Source organism: Calonectris borealis, chromosome 4 (assembly GCF_964195595.1).
Source record: "Calonectris borealis chromosome 4, bCalBor7.hap1.2, whole genome shotgun sequence".
In the NCBI taxonomy this organism is placed as follows: Eukaryota; Metazoa; Chordata; class Aves; order Procellariiformes; family Procellariidae; genus Calonectris; species Calonectris borealis.
Genome location: NC_134315.1, coordinates 83,520,632 through 83,538,090, shown reverse-complemented (window position 1 = coordinate 83,538,090; position 17,459 = coordinate 83,520,632). Strand labels below are relative to the sequence as shown.

The following is a 17,459-nucleotide window of genomic DNA, read 5'->3' as shown; positions in this document are numbered from 1 at the left end:
TCACATAAAAATTGCAAAAGCAAAGCTGTAAAGGCAACTGATTCCTGGAGACTGCTTTTTCCAGTGCTGCCCCAAGTCATGCAGCATGTTGCAACAAATTTAACAGATGCTTTAATCCATTTTACAAATCTCAAAGCCGAATGTTTGAATTTCTGTTTGCCAGCGCTAGCGAGAGTAAAACAATGTCCAGACTGCCGCTGATAGAATAGTCTGGAAGACAACTAGGAAAGCCTTGACAAAATTGAAGGCAGCAGCAGATGTATTTCCATGTAAGTTATTCAATATATTTTCCTTACTCCGTATAAATAGAAATTTCAGGTCGTGATGCAGAAAGGATTGTCCACCTCTCTGCCACTGTACTTTTTCTGCCCAAGCTTCCAAAGGCAAGCCAGGCTTATCTGGATGCTTATCACCCACCAAAGATTATGTTTTCCAGGTGTAGAAAGACAACAGAGCAGCTCATACCTCTCCTTAGAGCTTTCTACACACTGCATATGTGCTTTTTAAATACGAATCACTTACATGCAAGTGCACATGGGACTGACTATCTCTTGAATTACCGTGCTCCAAGCAAGCAGATGGAAAGGACACATCAGGCGAGGCATAGCTGTTGCCCGAGCGTGTAAGTGCTAACCTGCATTAGGTGCTGCTGAGGCAGACCCCACCACCGGTCCTTTCTGAGCAGGGCAGCCCGCGCTTGCTAAGCAGGAGCCTGGCGAGGACGAATGCCATCCCATGGCTGAAGCACGTCGCTTGGCAGTGTCAGCGCCTTCTCCAGAAACACTACTGGAAGAAAGAAAAAAACCCAGCGTTAACCGTGACCTTGCTCCACTTCTCCGTTATTTTCCTGACCGCCATCTGTGGTCATCTTTCCACTGTTTCACACATGTCCGTTTCCATACGGATCTTCAAAATCTATTTACCATCAGGGATTTCCCTTCAGCACGGAATACCCCTCTAAGAAGTATTTCTTAGAGCAACATTACAGTGTCCCCCCTCCCATGGCATTAATAATCACGGCCTTCCCATGATCACTCATACATAAAACCATACGGGAAAGAACTATTTATGGCTTTGTCCAATCTCTGAACTAACCAACTGAACATAATGCCGTGTTTAATCTTCATTAAAACGGGTCGGCGCAGCGGTCCGGGGAGACGTGCTGTGCCATCTGCTGGCTGCCTGCGCTGGGCGTGCTGGTATGCTGCGTTCCCTCTCGCCTTCGGCCCTCATCCCAACGTTCCTGGGGAGCGCATCTATAACAGTGCACTATTTCCCGTATTTATTGCTCAGATGGAAGTTGCCAGAATGTCGGTTGCCAGCTGCCTAAAGCTTTTCAAGGGAACACAAAGCCGCCTTGCATCCTTACAGCTTGCCTGCAGATCTACACAAGATTGTCAGCCCTTCCTTTTTGCACAGAGTGCGAAACACGTGCGAGCGGGTGCTGTAGTAGTGAGATCGGTTAGCATCGCTGCTGGATATTTTCCACATCCCATGTGATGCCTGTTATGCAACACCATTCCTTCCCAGAAAAAGCACCTAAGCTGCTTTTTTTCCCAGCACGTTACCTTTTACTGACCTCTTCGCAAAGCCTCAGGAGCGTTGCTCAGCGTTATCAGTGGCCGCCTCCATTACGTGCAAAGGACTGCGTTAATTTCCGTGTCCCAGGAGGTTCTTTTGATCTTAAGATCGTTCCTCTCCTTTGCAAGGATTTTGCCACATGAAAAGCATTTATAGGCTCACCCCCAGCCCCTTCAGGATGTGAGGAATTAATCCTTACTCCTGCTCTTACCTGCGACCTTTCCCCTTCCCATACAGACACCTGCTACCAGCACAGGCAGCAAGTCCCGGCACCGACCCGAAACACCAAGTTTTCCTTCTCTGCTGCCATCAACGCTCCTGCAGCCCTTACTGTAGTTTCCATTATCCCTTGCTGTGCAAAATGCCACAGCTCTGCAGGCAGGCAAAGATCTTGCACGCAATTTCATAGAGGGGATCAATTCCCAATGCTTTGTAGCCTGTTTCTGTGGAGCAATTTTTTTTTTATTATTATTATGCAGCATTTAACTGCTGTTTGGCCTGTCAGCAGCAGGGGGCAAACAAATGCAGGGCCATTGAAGTCAGCAGAACTTGCATTTCACTATTTTGTCCTATACATCTATCTATCATACCAGAATCCCCCCCGAAATCGCCACGCATAGCTCCACATCCCATGGATCCGGGACATGTAAGGACTACAAAAAGTCTCCTTACTTCTGTTCCCACGTGTCCAGCTTAAGTTTATTGTTTCTCTGCCTCTCCCTTTAACAATCAGCTTTGCAAATGAACAAAATATTCTCCAGTCAGCAATGAACAGCACGTTCCTGGCAGAAACAGGCCTAGGGTTCAAAGGTTTACATCAAAACCTATGGAAGAACGTTTCACTTGCAGAAAAGGAGCAGAGCGCGTGCATGTTTGAATTATAGCACCTAGCCTGTCACAGATTCAAGAACCCACGCTCGTATTTTGGCTTCCCCCAAGACTATCACACAAAAAAAAACCCCAAAACAAAACAAAAAAACCCCAAACCAAACCACCTAGATACACTAGCGCTTCCATAACATGAAGTAGCATTTTTTGTCAAGACAATTATTCCCCTTAACTGATTTCACAGAGAAAACAGACAGTAGTACCTTTCAGACGCTACTGGTACACAAATCAAGGCACGGACTCCCCAAAACCTGTCCCAGACACAAGTGCAGGTCTTACCTAAAACAGTGTTTGTTAAACTTTTAAGAAAAATTAATCATTCATTCCTCCTTTACAGCCTGAACTGGAACTGGTCACTCCCAGCAAGAACTTCAATGTGGGGTTAAATGTGTTTTCCCACCAGAAGGCATGGAAGTAATAGAAACATTTTGAAAGTTTACCTTCAAACTGAAGACAACATTACGTGTTACCCGTTTGTCCTGTATCAATGCTACGTTAGACCTATAACAGCAGACAACAGTTAACGTATTTATCATAGATGAAGTGGATGTTTTTATCACAGATATAAATAACTATGAAATCCAGAGAAGTCTTGCTTCGCTTCTCACTGAATTCAGGAGGGGAAACGGTATCTCAGGCCACATGGGATTTAAGTAATAGCTTTCTGCTCAGTTACAAAATTGGGAAGATTTAAATGAGCCTAAAAGTAGCTAATGTAATGTATGAGCTCAAGGAGTTAATCAGAACAAGTATTAGAGAAAATACCCGCACATCTCTCATTCTGCAGCTCAACACAGAACAAGGACGGACTAGAACAAGACAGTAAAAAGGAGAATGCAGTGACAGCTGCATGAATTCCATTCTCGATCTGCCCTCGGGAGGTCCCCCCGTCCCATCCCGTCCCATCCCATCCCGCATGGCCCATTTCATTCCCTTGGCTTGACACATCCCTTGCAGCCTCTCAAAGCCAGTATTTACAGTGCAGAAAGACGACAGCATTGCAATAGAGGAAAACATCTTAACACGCAGGCCGGGTGAGGAAAAGGCCCCGTGCTACTTTTAGACGTCGCACCTTCTAAAAAAACCCAAATACCACCTCCCCCCCTCTCTCCCCCACCCAGTATTCTTAAGGATAAAAAACACAGTATCTTTTATAAAATTTTTATTGGATTCAGTAGTGCTACTCGCAGCTCTCAGAAACAGAGAAAAGTAAGCATCATCGAAGCTTCCTGCTTTTCTTAACTCCTGCACGAATGCCAGACAGTTCCCCGGCATATCTGTGCAATTCCCTCCGAACTTCACGGACCTGGCCCTTGCGGCGAATCTTGGCTCGCCGAAACTTCTCCCGATGCTTGACCCTGGGGTTGCGATCGATCTTCTTCCTTCTGGGCGTGAGGCCTTTGTTCTTGATCATCTGATAGGTCACACCTCTCTTTTTGTTTGGATCCTCTCCTTCCAACTCCGCTTCTTCTTCAAGCGTGTCTTGGTCTTCAGTTCTCTTCCTCTTGAGTTTCAACTTCTCCTCCATCATCTTATAGTATTTTAGAGCAGCCTCTTCATCCAGGTCCGACTCATCTGATGGTTCATCAGCAGTAGCACGGCCATTAGCAAGTGCAGGAGCACTTTTTGATTTGTTTTTCTTAACATCCAGTGGGAGAAAGATCGCAAACTTCTTCTCCTTCCGTAATTTATCTTCCTTCTTATCATAGTAGCTTTTCAAAAGCACGCGAACTTGTGAGGATAACTTTTGATCTATAACAGCTAGGTCATTGATTATATTTCTATAAGCAACCAGCCGTTCGATAATGGGGTGACTATGAACCGGCATCCTCTTGGACTTCAAAACCAAATAGAAGCTGATATTGGCACAGTAATTCAAGTAGAGATGATACTTGGTCTGCAAATAGCGACTGCCTTTCCCTTGCGGGATAGTGCCATTTTTGACCATTTGCAGCAGCGGGTGCAGTTCGTCCTTGAGCTCCATTAGCTTGACTTCAAAGTCCTCAATCAGCTGCAGGAGCTCAGGGGACTCCTGCTTCAATAGCTTCAGCTTCTCCTTCTTGGAAAGGGCCTGCAAATCCTTGTCGATCTTCTGCCCCTTGCTATCGTGGGTTTTCTGTCGCTCAGCCAGATAGCCCTGGATCACATCCAGCCCGTAATCATCTTCTCCCAAGTTTTGCACCAACCGCCTCTGGATGACTTGAGCCTCCTGCTCCTCTTCCTCCTCCTCAGCATCGACTTCTTGCTGGCTACGCTTGCCCTTGGCCTGGGCATCGCTCCCGTAGTCCGTGTCGTAATAGAGCTGCTTGCGTTGGCCCCAGGAGAGCTCGTGGGGGAGCTTGGTGTCCTGACGGCGCTCCTCCAAGTCGCTTTCCATGGACAGGTCCCCATCTTCATCTTCAAATTCATCTACCTCCTCCTCTTTGCCTTCCCCATCCTCCTCCTCACCTTCTCCATCCTCTTCTGCGCTGTGGTCCATGTAAAGATCCAGACCCTGTACCTCCTCCTCCTCCTCTTCTTCTTCCTCACCGTGTCCATCCTCCTCCTTCTCCTCCTCCTCGCTGTCGTCCTCGGGCAGCTGCAGCCCCAGTACTTCTTCCTCCTCCTCCTCCTCGCTGTCCCCGGCCTCCTCCCCGCTCTCCAGGGCCGCCATCACCGCCTGGAACTGCGCCTCGTGGAAGTCCTCCACCTCCTCCGCCAGGCCCTCGGGGCCCACCTGGCCGCCGGGCGCCTCCTCCCCATCATCCTCCGCCTCGGCGGGGTCGGGCGGCCGCCGCAGGACGGTGCCGCGGCGGGTCCTCATGGCTCCGCTCCGGCTCTTCCGCCGCGCCGCGCTTCCGCTTCCGGCCCCGCGCCCCTTCTGCTCCCCCCGGCTCCCCTTCCCGCCGTGCCGGGTTCGCTTGCAGGAGTTAGGCGGGAAAGAACCGGCGGCGCTCCGGGCGGGCGGCCGTATCGGCGGCACTTCGCCGCTGCCGCCCTCCGGGGGCCAGACCCGGCCGCGCCCGGGCAAGCGGAGCCCGGGAAATGGCGGGCGGGGCGGCGCAGCCTGCAGAGGCCGCCGCTGCCCCCCCGGCAGCACTGCCCCGTTCCGGCTCCCGGCGGGGGTTTGTACGCGGGGGAAGTACCCCGCCGAGATACCGTTTGGATGTAGCTGCCCGTTCAAATTGGATCCCTCTCGGTTAAGCATCTAATTTATATATGAAATCGGTCCAGGGCTGGAGCGTGATTGAGTTTACTTCCACTATTAGATTTCTAATAGAGTAATACAGACCCGTAAGGAGCTGCGTGACGGGGGCAGCCACTAAGCAAGGGGTTTGTCGATCTTGGCAGGTATCGGCAATCAATCATGCCACGTAGAAAGAAAAAAGTGCCTTTTTTCCATCTTTAGGGACTTCTCCTCACCCAAAAGCACAGACACATACAAATGTCATCTGTATAGTAATCTTACGACAACGAGGGAAAAAAAAGAAAGCAAGCGCACCTGACACCTGTCCCCTTGCTAACCGAAACCTCTCGCTACTCAGTTCCCTACGACCAGACCAAAGTTTCAGAGAGAAAAAGAAGGGTTTGAAAACCTCCCCCGACACATCTGAGGTACATACATTAACTCTCCTAAGTCCATCCCTTCACCAAATGGCATCTTTACAGGGATACAGGCATCTCCTGCCAGGAACCAGGCCCGTTCCCAGAGGATCACCCTTCAGATGAAGCAGCTGCCAAGCGGGGCTGCTGCTGCTTCCCCGTCCTCTGTGCTCCTTGGATCCGAGTTTAGTCCGAGCTCAGAAACCCAGAGCCTGACAAATTAAGCAGCCACACGTCCCAGAAAGAGGAGTTCTGCACAGAATAAGTGCAGGTGTTTTTTTCTCACCACAGAACAGGTGAAGTTTTATTTATAAATACGCCTGTCCACCTTCTTGTGGAAAAAGACGTGTCAAGCAAATATTAAAGTTAACTGAAACAGAGCGGGGGGTGCACAACTTTACTCACTTTTTGGTGATTCATTTGGGGTCTGGTAGATCTGATGGCAGGCCAATCTCACTTATGAGCCTTCTTTCTGACACGCTCCGCTTCTCCACATAGTCACCTCTGGGTCAAAATTTTCCACATTTGCTCTTGCACCAAAGATTTGTTTTGCTTCTGACTAAGAGACCTTTTCCAAATCTGTCCGTGCCAATTTTCAGATATTACCTCCCCTCGATAGAGGCCTGTATGAGAGAGCAACAGTACGGTTTTAGTAAGTGAGATGTAGCACTCATTGAATTTGGTAGCCACACCTCAGTGGAAATTCTCACTTTATGCTAGTTGGCCACTAAAATACAGCCATCTCTGCCGACCAGGCTTTGTAATCTTTCTGCTTAATCCTACCGTTTTTTGTGTGAAGTCCATCCAGAGAAGTCTGCAGCCAATTTCTGCGTGATGAAAATTCCAGATAACTTTTGCTAGCGTGACTTACAAAAACCCAGGCCTTCAATGTCCCTGACGGTGTTCATCCAACTGCTCTCACAATGTAGTGCGCCCATTTTTTTGAAGTCTGCCCTTTCAGAATTCAGAGCCTTAAAAATAGACCAACTTCCAGTTGGACTCTCAGTGATTTAAATGTAACTGACATATTGTCTCTCAACCCAAGGTTAATTTCTAAGAGCAGAAAAGAAAGAGCATCTACAGACATTTGAACCTCCTTCAGGACTTGCTGAAAACGTCACCCGCTTCTGGTGAAGCTGGAGATCACCTCTAATGTGAGTTAGTTCATCCAGTTGTCAGGAACTGCTCAAGCCAAACCACACTGGTTTGCTGTAAGCGTCAGTGGAATCACCGCTCCAATACGATAATCAGTGACTGCTGCAGGTCTGTTTTAATCCACCATTTTGTCTGCTTCTGAGTGAGAAATGAGGAGAAAAGAAAGCCGTAGAACAGACTGCTAACGGATGGTGTGTTATCTGGAGATACCCTGTGAGCTGGTACGGCTCTCCTCTCCACTCCTCACCCAGCATAGCAAGGACGCACAAAGACACAACTATTTTAGCTCGCTTCATCCAGGCACCTGCCCAGCTTCACACCTGGAAAATCCTAGTTCAGCATGTGCAGGGCCAACGGCAGGCACACGACAAGTGCAGGGAGACTGAGACTACGAGGCTGGTTCCCATGTCTTTTCGAATTCTCAATTATTCCTCCGCTAGCCTCTGCCTTGCAGTGAGGTTGGGAGTCTAGCTCCCTACTCACTCCAGAATTTAAGCCTGGGGTGATGGTTTGCCAGCCCCTTGGCAGACTGCCACAGTTCTTTAATGCCTGCTTCCCCAGATAATTTTCTGGTAATTCAACATGTCGCATAGTAAAAAGGAGATAGTCCATAAAAGGAACAGTCCATAAAACAAATTTTCCTCTAAGGAGCTTGCAGTCTAGATAGAAATCCTCAGAGACATACAGGTGGCTCAGTGGGACTAAAAATAGCTCTTACGCCACCATATAGAGACCAAAGGGACTGTATGCAGACATGTAGATTTAGCAACCGAAATTCAGATATGCTGAGCACTAGCAGTCAGGGAAAACCACCGAAATCAACAGAATCACACAGAATATCATTCTGCTCGGTCTCTCCCTTCGAGTTTGAAAATATTCATGGATGCCTGTGCTCAGATTTTACCCGTGCCTTATTTTTATCAGTGCACTTTGACAAAACAGACCAGAACCATACTCTTTTGCATGTGCTTTATTCTGCTGCCTGCATCCCCCCCTTTTTGTATATTTCTAAAAAAATCTCCTATTTTGTTACAAAAAAGGTGATTGAAACAAATAGTGCTTTAGATAGACACCCCTACCACCCCATGGTTAGCCAGGTTTATTTTTAACCTTCTGCAAAAGATGGGGCACAGGGGATGTCTTGCTGCTGCTTCAGAAGAGGACTCCTCATAAAACTCTGTCGGCAATACTTTCTGGGGGGGGGAAGGAAAGAAAACCAAATTTTGCTCTCTTAAAGGTGGAGCCCTAGTGAGAAAACAAGGTCTGTAAAGAAGAATTATGGCATAACCTGATGCCCTGCTAGGAGCTGGGCTCGCACCCATCATCCCCCGCCACCTCCCAGGGGAAACCTTGCATGTCAGCATTGCTGATGCAACACAAAAGCTCATTGCATCATGCAACTGCTGCACAAGATGTTTGCACTAGGAGAAAAAGCTCCGGACACAGATTCCAGGGTCTTTGAACAGCTCTAATGTTAGGGACCCAGCCAGCAAGGTCTGAAGAAAGGGAAGACAGCCTGTAAGGTGACAGGCTGCCCTTTCAGGAACTGGGATGCATGGCAGCGTTGCTTAATGGCTTTAGTCACTTCAGAGCCTGGCAAGACCAACCAACCCCAGGGAGCCAGGGGTGGCACAGGCTGTGTGAAAAGCCTGTATCTGGTCGCAGGGCTGCTGCTCTGCTGCATAAGGAAAAGCTGGAGAACACAGCGAGATTTACCATGTGCTGCTTATGATGTTAATTGAGAAAAACATGCATTGCAGGTAGCAGAAATTCAGGATACACTGATGCAACAACGCTGGCTAAGAATGGGCTTGCCACTATCGTACTTTGCTCTGCCTCCCCTTTTGTCCCCTGATGTAGTGTTTGGAGGCCCTTGCTAAAAAGTGCTATCAAGACTGACCTTCCCTTAAGAAGTGGCCTCTTCTGTTCAAGACATATACGTATGCTACCGAGACAGCTCTGGTCATTGCAAGTTACATGGCAATGTTTATTTTTTAGTGTCACACCTGTGATCCCAAATCTGGGACAAAAAGTCTCCAGGACTCTCTTCCTTCAGTCAAAGTCTGCTTGCCCTATACCTCAGAGAGTTTGCCTGGGACCTGACTTGGAGCCTTTCATATACCACAAATCCCATGGCGTCCCTCCTCCATTCGTAAGGAAATAAACTCATCAACGCAGTGGGCAGAGCTGGAGGAAGAATTCAGCTTTGCCACAGACCTGCTGTTGCTTTTACCCCTCCCCTCTCTCATCTTGTTTGCTTTGACTGAAAGCTCTTTGGGGGCAGGTCGAGCCCTTAATATACGTTTGCAGAGAATATGGTGCAAACAGGATTCCGATCTTGAAGCCTGAAGTGTTTTTATAATATGAGTCAAGTTATCTTTAAGTCCAATTCCTCAAAACCAGGAGCCAGAGCTGTGACCCCTGGGCTATCTGGATGCTTTCTTGCCTTACACTCCTCACCCCCAGTTGGGAGAGTGCCACTGGCCCTGATGGTAAGATGTCCCCTAAGGACCAGGGTGGTTTTGTACTCAGCAGCTTCTTTTCTTGTTGGTGATGAACAGAATAGAAATGCACAGTAATAGTGCAACCCCTGCCCCCCTTCACCTTTGAAAGGCAGAGGTCTCTGTGCATTCAGCATGCCTGGTTTCAGTCCCCAGCCACATTTTCCACAGTGTCAGTGCTAGCTTGCTGGGCTGTTTATTTTAGGAAACAAATAGCTGTATCATTTGCACACGCCCTTATAGGCAGACACAGGTCCTCCACTCGTGTTCTTCAAAAGAAGGGACGGCAAGATGAAGAGCTCTTTGTTGCTGTGCGTGGCCTTGGCCGTCTCCTTGGGGTTCATCCTTGTGGCAGGTAGGTGAGAAATGAAGAGCATGGAAAACTGGGCTTAAGATATCAGCGATCAGGTTTTGTCTAATCGGACGTTAATAATTTTAACTGTCAAAAATCAAACCTCAAAGCTTGCTCAAGCAATGCTTCAGTGGTGCTTGGACACCTCAGTGTCTTTCTGCACCACAGAGCTGTGTGTTTTTAGTTGCTGCCTTAAGGCTAAACAAGTGATGACTAGCTGCAAATTTAAAACGTTATGGTTAGCCATTTTTGATCGGGTTTCTGAAGCAACAAACCGCAAACATGCGTGCTTGCTTTTCTGCAGCGCTAGGAAGCTTGCAAGTGTCTTACCTGCTAGATTTCAAGGCTTCTAAAACCTTCCTGGTAATCCTGTCATACGGCTATGGCCAACTGATTTCTGATTAAACTGTAGTTTATCGTGTAACTCCGCTGAATTTCTTGGAGACTCTTGATTTAGACTGAGATCAGACTGTCATCCCAGCACACTCCTCTGCATGGTTCACAGGTAACAGATCCTGACTATACTAATGCCAGATCTCTATACGACAGTCTCAAGTCATCCTCACTCACATGGTCGATCTGGTCCGCAGGATTAAATCCATGCCGAAGGATAACCATCCCAACAGCTTTGGGAAAGGATATCTTATTGCCTAACGAGGCGGGTCCTTGGAAAGCACTGCGTCCTATGAAAAGTGACCAGCTGTATAATCCATTAGCTGAAAAGGCAGAAAACATCGAGAAATACTGTGTCAGCAGTCTGTTTTTCCTCATTCATACATATGGCTTAAGATAGAGAGAGAGAGAGAGAGAGAGATACATGTCAGCAGCTTAGAGGGGAAGTCAAAGTTGAGTTACATGCAGCTACAGGAGTGCTGTTTGTACTACTTATGTCGAAATTAATGTATTTTTGGTCTAATTGAGCCTCTTCCTATTTTAATAAAGTAGCTACTTGCACCTGCAGCAGAGTTTCAACAGATATTTTTGGAACGCATTTGCTTCTTCACTGCAGCTGGGTTTTGTTGGGCTTCACAGTGTACTACAGGACAAGCCAATATCGGGAGATGACAAATTTTGTCAAAATCATCTCTGCATGAGTGTTGAGGAGGGAGGGAACACCATATTGCAGTAAATAATGCACCAGAAAATCCGACTTGCAGACATTTAGAAGGGCATTAGGAAATTTTGTATTTAACTGCCTTCTCCCCAAAGGGACTTTACTGGGTGATACATGGAGGTATTGCTGATAAAGCTATCTTTGTATTTCTACTTTAAAAAAATATATGAGTACCTGTAACTTCTATGGTTACTGAAGCCACGAGTATTACACAAGGAATTAAATCAGGACAATATTTTTAGGGTACAGTCAAAAAACCCCTGCATATTCATAAAAGAGTATGGTAATATAATTTTGTAAGATTAATTAAAGCCTGCTCCCAAAGGTTTTGGGACAACTCCCAAAGCCAATAGGATCTGACTTGAATATTGGCTTTGGATTAAGGGCTTAGAAAGAATTGCACACGACATTACATGGGACACAGTGGCAGACATCAGAGGAAGGTCTACGTGAAGGACGAGAAGGCAGAGACTTTGTGTGAGAAAACAAAGGCCAAGACCCAAGGAGGCAGAGACTAAAGAGGCTTTTCTACTAAGCTTCTGCTTCAGAGGGAAATGTTCATGTCGAATGATGAGTTGGCAGAGAGGAAGCATGCAGAGCACAAGAGATTGGAATAAGGGGTATAAAGAGACAAGCACCATTAAATTCCAAATACTGACCATCTCTGTGTGTCAGATATGAGTCTGTATTTCTGCCTTGGCGGGGCACACTGCGATGGGAAGCATGACTGGACTTACACTCTATGTGCACATTTTGCAGTGGCATTTGTACACGTGGCCAATTGTGCTGGATGCTATACAGAGAAATGCTAAAAGCCAGCCCTTGCTCTAAAGGGGTCAATGGGCACATGCTATATTGGGACATGCTGTAGAGGGATAAAGCAAACTGTGAGAGCCGTAGAAAGAGCAACGTCTCCTACATGCCTGTAGTGGCTTGCTCCACTGCCCAAAGCAAGGAAGCGAAGTAATTTCGTTCCTGATCGAGAAACTCCACAGTGAACCTTTTTCAGAAGGTATTCTGCTGCCAATTGTCACAGAAACAGCATTTGTAACCAGCAGGTGAATTGTAGGGTCACTCTAAGGCATCACTTTACACAGTTTTTGTGCCTTTTTTCACAGTTATGAGGCCTGTAAGGATCTCAGAAAATAACCCAGTGGAATGGAAGCAGATGAGACCAGCATATTGTAGGGGCAGGAAGGAAGCTCTAAGAAGCCTTAGATAGAAAACCTGGAATGTTATTTTCATTACATTGTATGGACTAGATACTTAGGGGCTCGTCCAATCAATCCTGTCCTTGTTTGGTCTTGCAGACAGCTTCATGTGACAGTTAAGCTGCTGCCAATAGCAGCTAACAATCAGAAAACTTACAGTACAACTCAGAGTCCTTGTGCTGCTCCCGGATCCCAGCTTCGCTATTGCTCCCGCAGGCGTTGAGCACTATCCCTTTCACCCTATAGCAACAAGGTCTGTTCATAAAACCCAGCAGCTTTGGACATAGAAATAAAAAAAAAAACACAGACGTGAGCTTATGCAACGTGTCTGCTTCCTTACTGATCCATGCTTTGATAACTCAAAGAAATCCAGCTATTAGGACCAAAGGTTTTAAGTCAAAGTGACTCTGAAATCTTCCACAGACATGATGGACACCAGACGCTTTTAGCCTGTTTCTTCTTTCTCTCCATGGTTAAACCAAGGGACAAGCAGAGTAGGCAAGACCCCAGAACTGTGACGTCCATCTGAGCTCAATAGAAACTATCCCCATCTTACACACAGAAACCACTGCTTTTGATATTTCTAAGCAGGTTGAAGGTGCTGTAGGAATAGTGATGCTGCAAAGTGATGGCTGTGAACTTGATTTTAGGAGCATTTAGAAATACCGAGGGATGTAAAACCAACCACTTAAGAAGGGTATGACTGTATGTGCATATAAAAGCAAGGCTGGCTTGTTAAGGGTGAAGAGACCAGAGGCTCTGGGTTGGGGAAAACCAACTAGCAAAGAACAAGCTATTTCAAATCCATCTACTTGCACAGTAAGTAGGCATCGTATGCCACCAGGAACATTCAAAAAGCCTCTGGGTGACAGATGGGATGTTTGACCCTGTTTTGACCAAGTTTCACGTTGAATAACATGCTAAAAGTACGGGAAACATAGCCAAGCCGGTTCTTCTCTATTTGAGTAAGCTCCTCAGCTGCCAAACTCAACTTCAGTATAAACAGAAGACCAGAAAATCAGGACTGGAGTTTTCTCTGCAAACCACTACCATCGTAAGGGCCACTTACCTTTCACTGCCAGGTCACCGGGCTGCCTTCTCGCTGGGTCCTGTAGTGCTTTTTGGCATCTGTTCCCTCAGGGACCTGAAGGACAACATACCAGTCAAGAAAACTGACACATGTGCCGCATTGGCGAGGTCAGAGACATTTATTTAGGGGCCAGATCCCAACTAGGGTTTGGACTGCTAGAATAGTCCTGGTGCATGATAGAGGAATCGGGTAACCTCCTCAGTTAGGCTAAAAGCAGCCCTTCAGCTGCCAGGTATAGCTCGAGGCTTGCAAGGGGACTTTCTTCCCATTTCATGAGAAAGCCCTGCATGTTTGCCTCTCTCTCCAGCAAGACAGTGTCCACGTTCATTGTTTTTTCCTTCCCAGTCCCATCACCTCCACATACAGAAGCATACTGTAGACTGAGCAGGGAAGACAGCTGAACTCATCTTTGCCAAGAGGCTCATTTGTACCTGTTGAAACCTGGATTTTATCAATTGAGATGCCATAATGGTGCATTTCTGGCATTCTCATCACTTGGCTTTCTGCTAGAGCAGGTTTCAAGGTTTTTCTTCTCGACCCTGGGATTGCATATCCTATGCTTGCAGGTTATCCACGGGACTCTGAGGATGAGGAGTACGTGCTGGTCAATAACAAGTGTCAGTGTGTAACAGTGACCGCAAAGTTCGTCCCCTCCAAAGAAAATCCTGGTGAAGAAATCCTGGAGAGAAACATACGCATCCTGTAAGTGGCAGACAAGTATTACATGGACATTGTGGACTGGAGATGAAGTGTTATAGAGGTTCCCTTTCCTTTGCATTGTTTCCCATGTCCTGGCATTCACGATATGAACTGTTTTTCCCATGGGCTGCTTTCTATGGTATTCTGGAATAATTCCTTTTGCTTTGTGTTTTTTTAGCTCACATGAACCTATCTGGTGTTTGTTCCTTCAGATACAAAAAGCACCTCCATGTTTTAAGCGGTCCAGTAGTAACTTTACAAAAATAGGCTGGCAAAGTAGAGTGTAACATTTCTACAGTTGATCTCATCTGAAACCAAATTGGGCCCATGACATTGGAGTTATTTACCAATCTGTTACCAAGCCTGCTATTTTATAGGCTGGGAAAACTAGTTAACGCCTAAACTATCAGAAAAGGTTAACCCTATGAAGTATATCTCAGTTCAAGAGTAGGATGTTGTCCTTTTTATTCACACAAACCTTATGGAAGCATCTCTCTCTTTCTTTGAAAAATGGACCGAGTTCAGGCTCGGAGTTGCAGGTAGCGCTCACAATACGGGAAACATTAAGCATCTCTGTCTATGTTCTGGAAGTCTCTCGGGCATCTGCCAGCTCAGACTTTAAAAAAAACACGGATTATCAGCACTGTCACCTTGAAAGCGGCACTGTCAGAAATTGCTGCAGTCCTCTCGGGGAGGGTTGCTGCCTTTGAGGGCACACAGCCGTTCCTGGGCTTTGCTATGAAAAAGGGTTGGAAAGGAAATAACCTGAAGAACAAGATGAGAGTTGAGAATTGTTCGCAGCGGAAGAGTCTGCTGTTTAATAAGCAGTTCTCATGAGAACAATTCTCTTCCCTCCTTTGCAGAGTCCCCCTGAAGGCTCGAGAGAACATCTCTGACCCCACGTCCCCACTGAGAACCACTTTTGTCTACCGCATGACCGAACTGTAAGTAGTTTTATTTACTAAGTTCATTTCCTAAGACTTAACCTCCCCTGCAGCATTGCCCACAGCAGCTCAAAAACATGCTTGAAGGCCAGTAGAGAAGGTGAGGCAGGGTCACAGAGGCAAGTTTTCCCCACGGAGCCTAGCTTTCATATTCTGTTGCAAGCCAAGAAATTGTTATCGTCTCCATGATGAATTCACATAAAAAGGTCTCACATTTATAGAGAATATTTCATTCTGACCCCTGTTCATCTCGAATGTCTTAAATATCAGCAAATTACACATTGCCTGTTTAACTCTCCCTTTTAGGGGCCAGTCTTGCCAATAGCAGTTTGACAACACTGTAAGCATCTGTCTGGGAGTTCCTACGTAACACCTAGAAAGGCCATAATACCCATCTAGCTACATCTGCAGATAATCGAGGAGGATTTGAGTTTCACCAGGGGCATCTTATCATTACAACTCTTAACACTTGTTCTATTCCCCATTTCTTCCAGCTGCAAAAAATGCGATCCTGTAGAAATTGAGCTGGGTGGTGAGATATACCAGGCCCAGCAGAGCACCTCCTGCAACGAACCTGAAACCTGCTATACCTACAACAGGGACAAGTGCTACACCACAACCTTCCCATTCCTCTACCACGGGGAGACGAAAAAGGTTCAAGCAGTTCTGACACCAGCATCCTGCTACGCCGATTAGCTCAATCCACTGCCGCATCAATGCCTTATCGCACTCAGCGTTCCTATCAAAGATACATGTATAGCACCGTAGTACCTGCACAACAGCGTCCAAAATATCAGCTCCCCGAGTAATGCCAGCTTGCCTCTCCATATTGTTTTCAACATCAAATGAGTGCCATCTCCCATGAGCAGCTAATGGTTGTCATAGACTCTGTTCTCATATCCCTGGCATATATCTTCCATGCCATTATTATACGTCTCAGACATTATCACCATACAGACCAGATGCTCAGCCGATGTAAATCAGTAATTCCCTTGAAATCAAGAGAACTACGTCAATATACAACACTGGGGAACCTGTCTTTTTGACAGTCTTCCATCAGTTTTTATCTGAGCAAGGCTGCCACGGACATCAGCAGGAATGTCCGCGCACTTCCCTCCCTGAGCAATCTAAAGCAAACCTCTGCACAACCTTTATACAAGACCCTTTGATGATTACATTAGCAGAATTTGTGCCATTCTTAGAAGTCTGTTGTACAATTAGATCTGAGAGAAAAGATGAGGGATGAGACCGAGAATTCAGATTTTGAGGTTGCTTTGCAGTTGAGCATTCTAGACCATTCTAGCACTTTGACAATTGCAAGCTTCCATTTTTCTCCTACATTTAGAGAAGTTCAAAAGATGCCGCTACCCTGAAGTGTTTGGCAAAGTTGCCAGGAGCTCAGCTGTGCCAGGAATAGTAAACTCTTCTAGGACATGTTAAGTATTTCACTTTCCACACTTATTTACTGATATTGATGCCTTCTTCTAACTCTGCTCCCAGTTCAATTGGTGAAAAAAAGCCCAAGTTGGCTTGAATTTCTTTTCTTGTTCCTCATTTTGGATTTAGAGCTGCAAGGAATTCTATGAAGCTGACTCAGTTGCAAGAGCAGGTCCCTAGTTAAGGATTCATTCCTTCTTTCACAGCAGTAGTCTCTTTCTTCATACCGGAAACGCTCACAAATCAAGGTGCTGATTGTGTATTGCACCTTACATTTCATTTATTGCCTATAGAGACATCATGTATATGAGTGCACAAGGTGTCCAGCATTACATTTGGGATGGCTGGTATATTTCTCACTGTTGTCAGAAGTTTATTGTAAAGCCTTTGGCTGTTCTGAAAAGTCCTTACCTGGCTTCACACGTAATTGGAATAATAAAACAGCAAAAACCTTACTCCCTTAATTGTAGCTTTGTTACTGAAAAATTAAATAAACTTTTTTCTGCAGCAGTCTGTGTATTATATTCCAGTTCAATAAGAATTAATAAGAAAAAGCCAAGTCTATAATCATATTCTTTCCTTATTTACAGTCAAGTAAGAACCTCTCCCTAAATAACTGCTTATACTTACAGGCAAAGCCTCCTGAAGTACTAGGATAGAAATATTGTGATGCACTTGCAGAAACTATGACAGATTGAGGCTGAACTGGTTTATGATTTTCGGATCAGTTCCGCATCACTGAGCTGCTTCAAGGCCCTGTGAGTCAGCACAGCACTGGAGTATAAAAATCCAAACATTGCCTAAATCACTCCTGAAATTGCAATCCGCAGATCAGAATTTTACCTCACCACTGAAAAAAGTGCCTTTAAGACAGGTGTGTCAGGGGCTAGTCATTCACATGCAAG

General features: G+C 46.2%; 2 protein-coding genes across 2 annotated transcripts; one reads left to right on the top strand and one right to left on the bottom strand.

Moving 5' to 3' along the window:
* Nucleotides 1-3,616: 3,616 nt before the first annotated feature.
* Nucleotides 3,617-5,307, bottom strand: UTP3 (UTP3 small subunit processome component). The gene has a single exon (XM_075150398.1). The coding sequence runs from the start codon at nt 5,270-5,272 to the stop codon at nt 3,686-3,688; it is 1,587 nt and encodes a 528-aa protein (XP_075006499.1). The 5' UTR covers nt 5,273-5,307; the 3' UTR covers nt 3,617-3,685.
* A 4,622-nt stretch (nt 5,308-9,929) lies between these two features.
* On the top strand, nt 9,930-17,064 carry JCHAIN (joining chain of multimeric IgA and IgM). The gene is made up of 4 exons (XM_075150397.1): nt 9,930-10,062; nt 14,041-14,176; nt 15,037-15,117; nt 15,612-17,064. Exons 1-4 carry the CDS (start codon nt 9,999-10,001, stop codon nt 15,811-15,813), a joined length of 483 nt encoding a protein of 160 aa, XP_075006498.1. The 5' UTR covers nt 9,930-9,998; the 3' UTR covers nt 15,814-17,064.
* The last annotated feature ends 395 nt before the right edge of the window (nt 17,065-17,459 follow it).